The 16,363-nt window shown below is 39.2% G+C and overlaps 1 protein-coding gene across 1 annotated transcript in view; it reads right to left on the bottom strand.

Annotated features, from left to right (window-relative positions):
• ADAMTS12 (ADAM metallopeptidase with thrombospondin type 1 motif 12) overlaps positions 1-16,363 on the bottom strand; it is a 142,335-nt gene that overhangs the window by 20,687 nt on the left and 105,285 nt on the right. The window contains exons 14-17 of the mRNA XM_058044083.1: positions 15,114-15,234; positions 12,200-12,444; positions 10,826-10,967; positions 3,577-3,703 (exon numbers count right to left, since the gene is read on the bottom strand). Coding sequence (XP_057900066.1) covers positions 3,577-3,703; positions 10,826-10,967; positions 12,200-12,444; positions 15,114-15,234 — 635 coding nt within the window. The remainder of the gene's footprint in view (positions 1-3,576; positions 3,704-10,825; positions 10,968-12,199; positions 12,445-15,113; positions 15,235-16,363) is intronic.

The following is a 16,363-nucleotide window of genomic DNA, read 5'->3' as shown; positions in this document are numbered from 1 at the left end:
AAGCTGGTGGACACTAAAGCCTCATGGGAGTCAGCACCCAATACTTGCTCCTGCCTCTGGTTTCTGATTTTACCTCTGGCATTTACTGCTACAGCAACTGAGTGGTTCTTAAGTATTAATTCATCAACAGATCCCTGCAAAGTGAAATGACTGTCTTATCTCCATAGACAGGCATGGCATGGAAAGATTGTGGTAGCAAACAAACAAGCAAAATGCACAATTTAGGTTATTAATTTTCAATAAATGAGCACTGATCTTCCTCAGACTGTCAGAACAGAGAGGAGCCTGTCTGGTGAAAAAATAACTTCAGGTAGTTTTGAGCTGCAGGTGCGAGTGTTCAGCTCTTCTGCAACCAAGCCTGGAACAGAGATAGGAAGAAAATCTCCTTCCTTCAGGTGGCATTCAGGTGCCTTAAATGAGACTTATCTTTTCCTCACAAACTGGGTTTCTAAGGTTTGTAACAAATTAGACAGAGCCCAAAAGCCTATGACATAGTCCTCAGCTATACATAGAAGATGTGTGGTGAATAATGTGTGATTCCTGTTGAAAAAGCAATAGCATGTAATTTTGGGGCTATGGGGCAAAAGTTCCCTCATTCCCATCTGGGCATGTCACACCTAAAGAGAGACTGTTGGCTTCTTTATGTATTTGTCCAGCATCAGGCACAGCAAATACCGATGGTGCATGGATTCTTACTCTGTGCACTGGAATAGAAAACAGATTTCTCATTCTTATTATGCTGTTGGAAGTGTACTAAGCAGTCTGGAAGCAGGACAACGCAATAACAACAGATAACAAGTAGCAGATTCCAAGTACTTTTAAAATAATCTATTTAGGGTTACTCTGCTGAAGTGGGTAGTCAAGTTAAAAAGGCTCCAGACAATTTTCTTTACAGCGGGAAGCAAAACTTTATTCACAATGCTCTAAGTAGTTAAAATCCTACTATTTTTCAAGTAGTATCCATTGATTTTAACATTAACAGCTATGGGACTAAACACCTGCATACCAAAGAAACATTCAACTGGAAACCATACTCCATAGTGTGACCTGGAAAAAAGCAAGCATTTGTACTGCAGTCTCAATGCACTCATCTAGGCAATATCACTGAAGCAGTACATGAGTAGCTGCATGACATTTTAACTCCCAGCTGTCCAGCCACCTTTATTTCGTTCTGAATCAAAGCATGGCGTACATGTATTGTGATATTTTTAATGTTTTTTTCCTCTGAATTATTTTAGAAGAAAGTGTAATAATAAGCATAAAATAAATACAGAGAAAATCAGGGGACAAGCAAGAATGTTAAGGCTTAGACTTCTCAGAAGTAATTTAAATTTGTAATTTTAAATCTGCAATTTAAACAGTTTACAACTTCCTGAAATGGATTAAGGAGGTAAGATCTGGTTTGTGAGAGCCACAACCATTTTATTCTTTGTCCATAACTTCTGTTTGATAAATTATTGATTTCTTATTAAGTGGTCTAGTAGCATGTTTTTCATCAGTGTGATTTAGTAGGGAACAGCCATCATTTTTTTGATAGAACCTACTCTAAAGCACCTGGTTCACTGCTGAGAAGTTCAAGGTCATCCAACAATTTCAGTTCTGTGGCTGCAGCACTAAACAAAGGTCTCCTGCAGGGTTGTGTTTAACAGAACTGTCCTCACCTCTGGCTCAGAGTTTAGCCACCTCTCTAGGGAACACTTTGTCCTCAGCCGCTCCACTGGACTCTCAGTTACCCCACATAATGCCATGTGGGACAGTCACACCTGCCTCCAACATTCAGGAGGACATTGTATATAACAGGAAGTTGTACGCAAGAGAAATTTTTCAAGGCTGCAGAAGGAGGCTGGATGAGTGAGGTTCATTGGAGGTTACTGATTAGACAAGCTAAGTATCCTCTGGAAATGCCTTGAATTAAAACCAGTTGAAAGCTGGAAGAGCATTACAAAGAAATCTGATTTATGTTTGACTTATTCCTCCTTAGGCATGTAGGCCCTGCTGAGAGCCAGCACAGGGACTCAGTCCCTTGGTCAAGTTCCTACAGTCACTTTTGTGTTACTAAGAGAAAAATAAATATGCAACACGACTCTAGAATTAAATACATATGGTTTTCCTGCACTGCACTTCGTTGTGATTTTGCTCAGAAGGATGACTTCTGGTTTCCCCTGCAGCACAGAAAGAGCTCAGGAAGCATCACAGGCTGCCAGCACACAAGAGCTTTTCTGCCTGGTCTGCAGAAGAGTTTGGTTTATGCATGACATTGTGCAGTCTGCTCAACAAGCGACAAATTCCCCTCTCTGACTTTTCAAGAGCAGGTCTTAATAATGTTGTCACTTAGAACAAATGGCATAAATTGAGTTAACTGGGAATTCTTAAATTGATAGTACAGTTTATGTGTGCCATGAAAAAACAGCTCAGTGTGTATGGGTAGCCCCAGCTCTTAACTAGTCAAATAATAAAAAGTTTGGTCTAGTTTCAGTTGATTTCCTGGCAATCTACAAAGAATTATGAAATGCAGCTGGTACACCATGCTGCAAGCACAAAGATGTAAATCCCACAGAAGCATCACATACTGCTATGAAGATACTTGGAAACAACTAATAAAACGAACAAATACACACAACTTTTAACATCAAAGTTTCATGAAATTCACTGGTGGCAAATGCAACACCATGAACCCCAAGGATTCATTGCTTTGATTTGATTCTGATCAAACTAGAATTTCTAGGGAAAGACTGGTGTACCTTTGTGAACAGCAGGATAAACAACTTTCAAAGACAACAGAAGACAAAACTGACGTATCTAAAGCATGAAACAAAAACCAGTATTGATCTCTTTTCAGCACATCTGTGCCTGTGGTACAAGCCCACACTTCTGCAGGCACCTGGAATGTTTAGTCTTCCTTACCCTACTAAATGCTAAAATGGTAGCACAGAATGGTAGCACAGAAAAACCAGAGATGAATATAAATTAAGACAATGTTATGAGAAAGGAATTATTCCCATGTGATCACGGAATTAAGAGAACTGCACTTCACTCAAAGTTATAAATAAGAAGGACCATAATAAAAAATGCCAAGTACTGTGTTACAAAGAAAGTATAAAAATTAGTTTTAGAAGTAAGCCTTTCCACTCATCACCTTTCATAAAAAGGACAAAGGTGCATTAAAAAATACTGAGAAACAACATCTAAAGGCTCTGCTAGTTGTTTTTGGAATATACTAATTACTAATATATTAATTCTTCTTAGCTCTCTTGAGCTAAGGCAAGAACACAGTTTTAAAATAAAAACCTATATGGTCTTCCAGCACACCCATACCCAAACTGAACAAAAATAGTATCTAAATACATGAGAGAACTATCTCTGCCAGACTGCTCAGTAACTTGACTTAGAAACCTCTCAGGATGGCTCACTTCTGATTTGTTTACTATATAATTTCTGGCACCTTGCTCTGCAAGGCGTGGCAGCCCTCACCATGGCACCATGGAAGGCCGCGGATGCCATGCCAGCCTGGCATCAGGAGCAGCTCCCTTTGAGCAAGGATGCTGTTCCCACCCCCAGAGCCCCAGAAGCTGTTACCTGGGCGGGCAGTCCTGCTCGTGGCACTTCTTGTGCCGCCCCTTGGGCTGCGTGGCTGGGTCACAGAAGGAGTTTTTGACGGCTCCGCTCGCCCTCCGCACGCAGCGCGCGATCTGCCGCCGCAGCCCTGCCAGAGACACACACACACAGAGAGAGAGACAGAAAGGAGCAGTCATCCTGGGCTGGGGATGGAGTGCAGGAATCCCCAGCTACATGCACCCTTCAGCCAAGCTGGAAAGGTCAAGTGGAGCTCTCTTGGACGGGATCAGAGCTCAAGTGACAGATTAGAAAGCACTTTCCTTGATGGCTTTGCTGGCCTCAGAAAGGGCTCCTGCAGGCCCTCGAGCGGGTTTAAATGGCTTTGAAGGGTTCTCCAGTTACCCACAGACAAGAGGAAACACAGCAGCACCAGGCTATTCACAGCAAGCTTGGGTTTGCTGACCTTTTCTCTGTTCATTGGGAAGGCTGTTTATGCAGAACACAGACCAGAGCCACAGAATAATCCTCTGACTCTTAACATGAATTCAACTTTTAAGAAGTTTCAGTGCACATTTTGACTTTTTTTGCACATTTTGAAATCAATGATAAAAAATGTCTTCTATTTTCTAAGTAAATAATACACAACATTCAGCGCAAGAGGTAAAGAACAATTATGAAGAAACACACAAAAACAATTCACACAAACCATTTGGGTTATTTCCTAACATTTCAATTTATACAAAACTCCATTCATTTAACAGAAAGAAACATGAACCAAAATACTACACTAACCTAATATGAATCTAAAGAAATCCAGTTTCGAGGAGCCTGCTTTCCCCATAGTTCTGCAATAATCTGAGGCAGATCTCTGGCTGCAACGCAATGTAAACAAAAGTATTGCAAGACTACAGTTTGAAAGACCGCACTGAGACTGATATAGAGGCATTAAAATAGTCCACACAAATCTTAAGGACTAAAAAGACTGAAAAATCATTTTTTAACTCCCATTAACTGTGCTATTAATTTTCATATCAATTAATACACACTGTAGATCACTGCATCTCTAGAACTTTTATCTTCCTCCTGGGATGCACAGGGCCTAACAGCCCTGTTATCATGGCATCAAGGATAAGTGTTGGGCTATTTAGCAATATGTTTAGGAAACAAGCTTTTCCTTTCCTCAGGCCTCCTAATAACTAGTATGGGAAACTACGTGGAAGATAAGAACAGCAATCCATAGAAAATAATTGAGAAATAGTAATATATTCCTCTGTATATTCCTAGCATCATAAAAATGTTAAGGTTGGAAAAGCCCTGTAGGATCAACAAATCTAATCATTAATCCTGCTCTAGCTCAAGAACACAGAAGAGAGTTTTGCATGCCTGTTTGGATAATTTCATAGAAACCAAAGGAAACCTACATCCCTATTTTTTAACACCTGAGAACATCAGGTATGTGAGAAAATGCTTTCGTTTTTTGATTACTTTAAGGCTTCTGACTGAGACATATAAAACAATTGCTGACTACAGCACAAGATTTGATGACTGACTCTGCCCCAGTCAGATATGAAGGCTGATCTTCTAGAACAGTGATTAGTGTCACCTGTAAGGGACGATTAAGGGACTGAGGCATTCAAGAGTCCATGGGTGCATGGTGCAGCTGCAAGACTGCAGTAAGACTGGACATGGGGATCTCTTATTCATAGGTGACTTCAAACAGGAGCAAGACTTTTGTCTCAGCAGAGAACTCCCAGGGAGCAGTGCTCTCTTTTATGCCCTGGTATAAATGTGACTAGAAAATTCAGCAATCTTTCTGCTAGCTGTAAGAAAATCAGTTGGCAGAAATGTTTCTGTTACTTTCAAAATCATGATATGTTGCTGTTCCAAATACAAACAACAACAAATCTTTTGCTTTGATAAATTTTTAGTGTATTTCAGCTGCTGCAATTCATTTTAAAGCCCCCATAAACCTTTGCAAAAGTTTTGCTTTGAAGCTGTACATTCTCATAAAAGGACCAGCTGACATCAATGAACTAGTTTATTCTAATAAACAACCTCTTTATGAAAGTTATGTGAACTCCCACTGTAGTTTCAAAATCTCTTGCAGTTCAGCTCCAAAGCTGGAAAGAATCCTATATGCTTATAGCAACACACACATACAGATGTAGGTTTACATGCTATGACATAATGAAATGGATTTATCAGTTTGAGCAAGTTGAACTAGAAAACACTGCAGAAAAAGACAACTAGTCACTACTGACCCTGCCCCAGCGAGTATTTACAGTTATACAAGTTAAGAGGGTGATGTCCTATTCAAGCCACAGATTAAAAATTCTAAATATACTGAAACTTCAGTAAAATTTGAAACCTAAACATTTTTTCTAAAAGGCTTTGAGAGGTAGCTGTTTTCGACCCTTCACCACTTTTAGTTTTTTCTGAACTCAATGCTGATTAGTTCACCTGATGTGTACTATCTCAGCTCAGTGAAAAAAACCTTGCAAGTATTTCTGGGAAAGGTAGGAGAAACCAAGAAAGATAATCATCAGATCACAGAATAATCTCCATTTCACTAAATCTGCTCAGAGATTCTTTCTTCTTCCCTGTGACACTTCATGCCTAATATGCAGGACTCTTTAGATGTGAGGCTGACCCACACATACCTTGCTTTCTCACTTGATTGGCAAAGCAAGCTACCAGTTCAAAGTTATCTGGGTGTGAAAGGCATTTGAAAGAGAGATTAGAAATCTTTTGGCCACAGAGCCCTCAGTTTGAGCTGTAAACAACAGAAAGGAAGGATCATAAGCAAGTATATAAAAAAGTGTATGAGAAACATGCATATTTGACTTTAGAGCTCATTTGAACAGGTAATCATCTGAGCTGTGCATTTAGATAGTTTGCAAGGAGTTCACTTTGTATTTGAACGAGCAAATTATATTCTGTGCATATACAAGTTATGCACAGAGTACAAGTGCCAGTCTTTACATTTGCAGTGCTATAAAACTGAGACACACAACAGTCAATGGAAACAGTGACCTTTGCATTCTAAAACCAACACTACAAGCTTAGGAACACTTGGAAATAATTTTGCAGAGTGGCTTTTATAAAAGTTGTAAAGGATTTAGATGGCACATAACAGTTAACCCCAAAAAGAATCTTAGGGTTAAGTATTTTAGCAGAGCTTTGAAAATCTGCCAATTACCCATACTATCTGTGTAGAAACAAAGTTTTGATATTGGCTAATATTCTCCCTTAGTTGCAGCTGTGCTGTGCTATGCTTTTTGTTACATTTAATGCCACTCAAAGCTGGTTCTAAGAAACAAGACCAAAGCCTTTAGACAAGGAAGAAGTACTTACACTTTTAATTCCAATATAACCCATTCCGTGATTATTTAAAGAAGGAATTATAGGTAGTTGGTCTAGAAAAGAACCTCAGTAACACATTTAAATTAATCTGCATGTATAAAAGCTTACAGGCTCTACCTGCTGTCTTGAGAGCAGGCTCTGGTGGGACAGCTCTTGTCCAGAGGGTGCAGCAGATTGCAGGACACCAGTGTGCACACATTCTGACTGCAAAGCAATTCCTTTCAGCATAAAGCAAATGGCAGGAAAAGATTCAACCTATCCTGCACTGAGGACAGAAAAAGGGTTATGACTTTTACTACAAATTATCCCCTTTGGTGCTTGTTTGCCATGAACTGGATTGCAATGTAACTAATCTTTTTTCTACACTGGAAATGCGTATCAGGTATTGCAGTGTGTTCTCCTTTTCCCTGCATGAAGGATTAGGTATACCTGCCGCAGAAAACCTTGATTTTTCTGAGTACTTTTTTCCTGTTCACTGGTGTTATAGTAGACTGGCCAGAGCCACCTTTGACACTACAATAGGTGGGTGCATACAAAGGAAATGAAAGAAGCCATGAGAACATTTGAATATTTTGTTTTTCCACTGCATCAGTCCACTGCCCTGCCTGCAGCCCAACTTCTTATTTCCTAATGCAAATTTTCTTTCTTGGCTGCAGAAAGCATTTGATTCTATTGTCCTGATTTCTGTGGCCACCAAAGGCAGAAGTAGCCTTGGATTTATTGCTGTGTTTTTGGCCAGTGGTGATGAAAGGATCTGTGCTGGACCTTTGGCAGGTCCAGGTTTGCTAAGAGAACAGAAGTCTAGGTAAGGATCAATTGCTCCCACTGGCTGTGGCTGTCAAAGTTAGTTCAGCAGTTCATCTTTCTTGGTCCTTGCAATAATTAGGATTATTATTGCAATAATCCTTAAAAGCTATTTACTACTTACGTTAGGCTAAATAAATACAGCTTTTCTTATTTATCTCTCTGTAGGCTTATCTTCAATAAGACTTGTCCTGCAGCACACCCATGGCAGAAAACGATGTGCACTTCAGTGCACTTTTACCTTATAAACTCCTCAGAACACTTCAAATGTCAGTGATTTGGTACAAGTGCGTTAGTGTCAACAGCAATAAATTCTGAATCTAAACAGAGTGAACATTCACATGAAATCGATCGCATTGTTCACAGCCAGAAGGAGGTTCTGTGGAAGTCAGAAGGAAATTTTATGGAAGTCAGTTGGACATCAGGGAGAATTTCTTCACTGAAAAGTTAGTCAAACCCTACTAGAACAGGGTGCCCAGGAAGTGGTGGAGTCACTATCCCTGGGAGTGTTCCAGAAACAACTGGATATGGCACTTGGGGCCATGGTTTGGTTGATGAGGTGGTGTTTGGTCAAGGCTTGGGACTCTCTGATCTTTCAGGTGTTTTCCAGCCTTAGTGGTGCTATGAACAGTGATGCTGGTCCACATCCCCATGGCCCAGAGCACAACCAAATACAACATGCATCAGCAGAGAGCTGCAGGCTGATTGGCATATCAGATTTCCCCACTCCAAGTGATGCACTGGAGCTCTGTGCCAAGATTTCTCTGTTTTAATGAGCAGGGAGTGAGAGACAATACCCTGACTGCATCACTGCATCAGCAAACTATCCTTCTTTACACCTGTCCAGTTACTTCTCTAGACATCTGTATCTCAGAGGAAAGAGGACTACAGGTTTATTCACTTCTTTTCTTCTGTCCATGAAGGAATGCAGAGAACTGGTGAAATGTCTGTGCCCTTCATGAACTGGGATGCACCTCCTGGTTCCCCTCCAACTGATGTCACCAAATCGGTAATCCTGTCTGAAACACATTATTTCTACTTATACAAAGGCAGTAAGCTCAAAAAAGAGCTTTTACTAAGCTTTTACTAAGCTTTTACTAAGAGCAAAAATGCAGCTAACAGAGGAAGTCAATTAGTAGATAAGAACTGAAAAAACTTTACATACCATACAGTTATCTGTATAAGTAACCCATGTGGCAGAAATAAAAGCCACATCACAGTTAACTAGCCAAAAGAGAGTACATGGGGCTACAATTTACCTAGAAACAGTTCTGGGAAAACTGCAGCTAATGTAAAAAGAACCTCAAAACAGCGTAACAGTCTACTAACACATTCGCCTCCTCTCCCCTTTTTATCACAACAATTTTTACATTAAATATGACTCAGAACTACGCAGGTATCAGAAACAACACTTACAGAACACAATTAAGCAAAACCACTTGTTTTGTGCACCTATTTAAAGAAAATGGTGGGTGTCTCTCCACCAGAAAGCACATGAAGTTTTGTGCTGAGAGACTCTTCTCAAAAAAAACCCACAGAAAACAAATCACAGCATCTATCTAATCAAGCATACATAAATACGAATGAACACACGTCTCCATAATATGTTGATTTTATATATATATATATATATAAATATTTTTAAAATAACATGTGGATGTTATTGGGATGGGATATTTTACACTAGGCTTCTAAAAATTCTTCTTTTAATCTTATAAAATTAGGTCATAAAATGCCTTTTGTCCAAACCACTAAAAACACATTGTTTTAGTGTCTTCCCTGACAGAAGAGATTCAAAAATGTTATTCCTGCAATCATCACTACTTTTAGAATCACAGCTGGGTTTGTTATAACACTTGTTTCTCCTTTTTCTTTTCTTCCAAAAAGGAGTTGAAAAGGCAGTAATTACCAAAAGCCATTAACAATACTCTAGCATTAGAAAAGGTCTTTCTCATATTATTGGTCTGGTTGTAACACTAATCTTCTACTCCTTTCACACTGTACAGAATGGTCAAAGAACAATGTTATGGTTGTATCTCCAGAATTCTTTTACTGTCCTGTGAAAATCAAGAGTTAATTCAGACAGAAGGCTACAATTCCTAACCCCCAGGTTCAGACTTCCCTTCATATACCACATTTTCAGCACATTTTCAAAATTATTCACACAATTGATGGATTTAAAAAATTACTAATGTAAAGATTTGGTCTCTTTATCCTTACTGTTGGTTTACTATAAATATTAACTTTATCTCATTGATGTTAGCTACTTCAGAGGAAGTTCTCCTGGTAGCATTTTGTGTGAGTTACCAGAAGCTACAACTTTCAGACCTGTTGTTAAATCCTACTTCACAGTCATCACTGTGTTTGTCTGGTTTAATGTGCTGCATAGAACTACAGTACAACTGCAGTGCTACCCAAGCTATTGCCAAACGGGCAAAGACATGGAAGTTCTCAAGACTAATTGCAATTAAGTAACTATTGAATAATGGACAGAAAAGAGTTATTACTTGTCACGGCAGGACAGAAATGAAGAATATTTTTTGTAGTTATTATACAGAAAACTCTTAATAGGGAAACAACAGTAGGTCATAAATTTGTATTGCTGGAAAGAAAGGCTATGGTGAACAGTATTGACAAAAAATTATGACGGAAAGAGAACTGTACCTTCTTATTTTGGTTCACAGAAGCTGAGAATTTCAGGGCAGGTGTTTTAGAAACATAATGACTTATGCAATTTTAATTTTTTTTATTTAGAAGTCAAAACACATTATTCACAGAATCACAGAATGGCTGGGGCTGGAAGGGACCTCTGGAGATCACATAGTCCCACCCCCCCACTACAGCAGGGTCTCCTGGAGCAAGCTGCACAGGAGCACAACCAGGCAGATTTTTAATATCTCCAGAAAAGGAGACTCCACAGCCTCTCTGGGCAGCCTGTTCCAGTGCTCTGCCTCATTTAAAGTAAACAAGTTATTCCTTACATTATTTCTGCAACCATGTGATCTGATTTCCCACCAAATGCAGATTTAAAGAACATTACCTCTTTGAGGATTACATCTGTAATGAAGGAAAACAGTAAGAGAAAAGGGAAGTGAGGAATTACCTCTTCCACAGGTAACACTGCAGGCTGTCCACTCTCCATATTGCCAAAAATACTCTGGCTCTCCAATCTCATTCTCATTACTCTCCTCTTTGCGTACAGTGTATTCATACTCGATTCCAGGGTTAGTTTCTTGAAAAAGCAGCTGGAGAGAGTGGTGTTTATCAGTGGTTTAATTAATAATCTACTGGTCAAGAGCTTTCAAAGTGTGAAACTGGAATAACTAAAGCTGCCCATAAAGTCTGCTACCAGTTCAGAGAAGCAGACGTGCAGAATTTCCACTTCTTTGTTGACCATGGCATACATGAATTTTTCAAAGACACAGCTGTTTACCATGCATTTCTGCAAATGCAGGTGAGAATAAACGGGTCACCATAATTGGTATTCTACTGACTATAAGAAAAGATAATGTGAAGTCCATCCAAAGCATCCCTATGCTGCTGATTAAGAGCTATTGCCTATCCCCATTATTAGTTATTATTTTACTACCTGCTGAAATAGCTGTTACAAAACAACCTCTGGGTCAGAAAATTACAGATGCTATTCAGACACTGCTTTAACATTATTTTTCATTGTTTCTGAATTAAGAAGAAAAATTTCCAGCTGAGAAGGGGTACTCAAGAAATTCACCTGAGAGGGAGAAAGTAAACATCATTAAGGGGAAAAAAAAACTTCGGCCACAAACTTTTATTCTTCCCAATTCTACTAAAAGGGAAGTCTGAGCACTCACTAGTTTTGTCTTCTCACAAGACATTCAAAGTGTGAAAGGGGTCTCCCATCACACCTCTAATACTTCTTTTGATTGCATGGTGGACACAGATGCAAACAAGCCATGAGAGACACTTCCGAAGATCAAAAGGCCAATTCCAAACTGTTTTCTCAGAACTGACAGAAACTGGTTATGTATAAGTCAGAATCCATAAAGCAACATGAAAGAAACAAATCAGCCTCTGTGGATGTTAAATGGGTCAGTTTCACTTACCACAAGCTATTAACCCGTCTATATAATGCTGTATGTCTTCTTGCTCTGTGTAAGCTGCCTCTGCTGTCAGCTGCCCGTAGCTCTCACTGTTCACAGCCTCACATCAGCTCCCCTTTCGTGACAACTTATTTTTCATCTGGATCTGGTTCACATCACAGCCATGAGTTGGTCCAAGAAAGTTTGGGCAAAGGACTGACCAACTAGTGCCAGCACAGGATTATATCAGCCTTTGACAAATATTGGAGTACTATGCAGGATTTGAGTTCTTAAGCAGGATGAACAACCCTTATTTCTCTCCAAAACAGCTCAACTGTTTTTGTTTTTTTTCAAGACAGCACATTAATAGTGTTTTATATACCAATATACATATTTTCTGCCCCTGATTTCCTCTTTACCTGAATCCATATCGATTCATTGGTGGGTCCTGGAGCAGTCAGATTTTCTAGATCCCCTGTTCTGTCATACTGAAATATTGTGCCTGCCACTTTGTATTCACCATTCCACTGGATGATATAGCCTCCATTCAGGTAGTATTTTTCTGGGTCTTTGCTTCGCATAGCAAGGAAATTTCCTGATTCTGTAACTTCCATGACTTTGATTCCCCTTGCACCTTTTGGAATTAGCCCAATATCAACATATCCTAAGAGACAAGAAAAATTAATGGAGGTGAACAACAGAAATGTCACTGCATTTTACTTCTTTGTAAGATGATTAAAACAACAGCTTTGCTTGAAAAAATACACAAATGTGCTGTCACAGAGCTTGTATTTCAGTTTGTTGATAGTGCGACTTTCCAAGTCAGGGTTTCTAGTATCAGTTGGGGAATAGTGTTTAGGCAATGCCAGTGGCATTTAGAATGGATGTGGAGGTGAATGACTTTCAGAGCTGTGCCAGGGGAAATCTACTCCACACATGAGCATCAACATTTCCATAACTATGCCTGAGGGCTCTGGCATACTGTAATCTGGAGAAATGCCAGGGAGTTCCTGCAAGTTAACAGCCTGTTGTGGGAAAGGTTTTTTTTCAATTTGCAAAGAACATTTTCATCTGTACACAATGTACAGGTGTGCACAGAATTCCATGTACCTTCTCTTAAGGCATTTAAATTCTCTGTGACTGTTTGCCCTACAACAACAAGAATAACAAAATAATGTTATTCAAATGCCTCAAATTACTACTATAAATTCAGCACTTTTTTGTAAACTACCAATCTTCATAACAAAGTTCAAGGGCTCTTCAGGGATAGTTATGTGTTCAGGGATTTTTGGTTTGTGTGTTAAGAATGACCCAAAGCATCTATTACAGAATTTTGTTCACATCATAGGCAATATGTGATGTCAGACTCTGAGCTTCTCACCTTACAGGAAGCTGCTATTGTTGTTGCTACTAAATTGTAAAAATAGGAAGTTCACATAGATACTTGAACGTGAACACAGGTAGCTTTCTTGTTACTGCCCCTAGCTGAGCTCTAGAAATTGGATGGATAACACTGTTACAAGCTGGTGCACTGGGAGCGTGAGCTGCATTTTGTGCTGGTTTACTTCAAGACTGGAACATGAGTTCCCCAGTTCTCATCACACCTTTCTGAGGTCATGAATTAAATTCTGAGAGTCACATCCTGTTCACCTTTCTTGTGAAATGAGCTTTTCACCTTTGATTACTCACTCACATGAGTGAGATAAACCACACTGGGCATGCTAAGCAATCTTCAGTATCAATGTTCTTCTCCCACCAGAACTATTTATGTGCTGTACAGTAACCTGCTGCTGTAAATAAGTGGCCAAGAGTCTTTAACATCGGATTTTCTTTGCAGCTCTTTTGTGGTGTAATAAATAGTGGTTAAAATATCCTATGCTGCTTGTGGTGCAAAACAGAATCTGTCTACTTCAGGTCTTTCCTAATTAGATTGATACTATATAACCATATATATGGATTTCCAATGATTGATGTTTAAGAAGGAACATTTTCTGAATGTTACCTTCTGCAAGTCTTCTTGACTGACTGTGGAAACTGAAACATTTTTTTCTAAATGATTCAGTTTTTTCTAAGTGAATGAAGTAAGAAAATCTGGAAGCTCACTTCTATTATTCAGGAAATCAGTGGTCTAGGTCTGTTGTAAGTAGCCAAATCTAATGATTCTCCCAAATGTTTAATTCATTCAGTGGAGAGAAGACAGGTTACAAACACAGTGTGTGATTATGTAACTAAAGGCTTGATTAGAAGGCATACTTACAACCAGAAAAAATTAGCACAGCATGGAAAGCCTTAATTATGTCACATCCTGGCAGCTTGGCTTTGAAATTTTGGTGTCCTTTTACAGTAGGGTTGGGTTGTTTGTTTTTTTTTTTTCTATTTAATTAGAATAACATTTGTTCAAAATGCAAAGCATAAAAACTATAAGACAGTTTGTATTCTATTGCAACACAAAAACCTGTATATCCTTTCAAGATTTTGCATAGTTAATTTTGTCTGAATCACCTGCTGCTGCTCCGAAACCTTATTTTAAACGTATTGCAACTGTCTGGTAAGGGAAGTTACCATTCACTCAGTATATCATCTTCTGCCTTCTCCCTGGCGCTCTCCAACAGCTAAATTACTTCCTGATTTCCCAGAGCCTCTTGCTGATTCCCAATAAACATTATTTGATTTTGAAAGGAAAGCTAATCAGCAGCAAGCTTTTGAGCTTGTCACACAACATAATAAATTTTTGTTTTAAAATTCTGTGGATGGACGATATGGAATTGTTCCTGGTTATGTGGTTTCATTTGATAAGGATCTAGAGATCCAAGATTCAATAACAGTCAAATTGTCAGCTGTCTTACCTACACTGGGCTCATTAAATCCTGGAGCAACCTTATTGTGGGTGCTTCTGCACACCTGTGAACAGGCAACCCTCAGACGCTATTAATCCTTCCCTTTTTAATTAAAATTAAATCTATATGTTCCCAAAACAGACATGAACAAATTAATGAAACCTTTGCTGTATGCAGAGCTGTACAAGGACTGAAGAACTTGTTTTTCCTTTCCAACTTCAGTGAGAAAAAAGTAGTTTTACTCAGGCCATTAGCACACCATTGCAGATCAAACGATGACCAGATCTGACTATGCACAGAGCATGCATTTTTTTCTAACAGAAGCGTGATTCACTGATAACATGATAACACTGATTCACTGATTCACGTGATAACACCCAGTTACAATTTCCCCTGCAGATGATCCCTCAGTTTTCAACAAGAAGCACTTTCAATCATTTTTACATAGAGAAATGACCTCAGCAAGGGAAGAATTTAAAGGAGGAATCCAAATTACCAAATCCTTCGCTTTGATTAAACATCATCTTCACTGTATGACAAGCAGAGCCATCCCCCAGGCAAACTCCACACTGGTCTTCTGTTGCGTTAGAATTTATCTCATAATCACAGCCAACAGCCTAGAAGGAAAAAACAGCGTCAGTATAAATGCAGCCTCCACAATGAACTACTCAGAGCTCATCTATCACTGTGCTTCTGAGCAGGGATGTAGTATATATCCTGTATGGTGTATTACACCAAGGTGAAAAACAAACCAACAAACAATAACCATCATCATGTCACAAAACATACAGTAGTGACCAGTCACTTGAGACACAAATGTGCCACACAAATGGCTTCATTATCTGGGACTGGCCACTGTATCTAGGATTTGTGTCTGCTTCCTTATGTCATAGAGCCATCCACAGGTTCCTGGGAATGCAATGCAGAAACAGAACTGAAATCTCTGCCAGCTTTTTGTGGCCATCACACAGCAAAGAACCTCTACTACAGTCAACCCGCCTGGCAAAGAGAAACTCTTCAGTAAGCATGAAGCTTTACATCAATGACTCTCTAGCTTGCCAGCATAGGGGCATGGGTCCAGATACAGTGGGTCAAGTGGGTCAAGTTCTAGTAAAAACTAATTTTCCAATTTATACTTGCTATAGGAACAAAGTCAGACTATAATATATTCATCCTGAGTCAGGAAAAAACTTCCTTGCCCAACCCAAAAATTCTGTACTCTGATGTCTTTAAATTTCAACAGAATTTGCATTTCGTTTTGGGATTTTTTTTCCTGCCTCTTTTCAAAAACAGGCAGGATTGCAGAACACAGCATAAAGTCCAACACTTAGTGGTTGTTAATAGTGTCTAAGATATCTGGAGGCCTGTGATAGAGATGAATAGCCAGACGCCTGGCTGTATGTCAAGGTTTTGTCTTGGTTTGAGATAGGGGATACAGTATCATAAAGTCACCCCAAAACACGTTTTCTCAGCTGATTTTTCTCAAAATAAGCTTTCAGGTGCTATACCTGCCAACCTGTCTAACACCCTCTTGATGTAGGAAAATCTGATATATGAACCTCTTTTGACGTTGATCTTATTTCACCTTCAGTACATCAGCTACTGTGTATTTCTGCAAGATTCTGACAGGAAAATCCATCTATTAGATTAACCTAGGTATACAGGCTCTTGCATCCCCTAGTGCTTTTCTATCATTTTCAGCTTAAGAAATACCTGAACATTTGTCTAAGTGCCAATGAATTTAAT

This window comes from Melospiza georgiana, chromosome Z (genome assembly GCF_028018845.1).
Source record: "Melospiza georgiana isolate bMelGeo1 chromosome Z, bMelGeo1.pri, whole genome shotgun sequence".
Lineage (NCBI taxonomy): Eukaryota > Metazoa > Chordata > Aves > Passeriformes > Passerellidae > Melospiza > Melospiza georgiana.
Note: the sequence above shows the minus strand (reverse complement) of the source record. Positions and strands in the feature narration are given on the sequence as shown.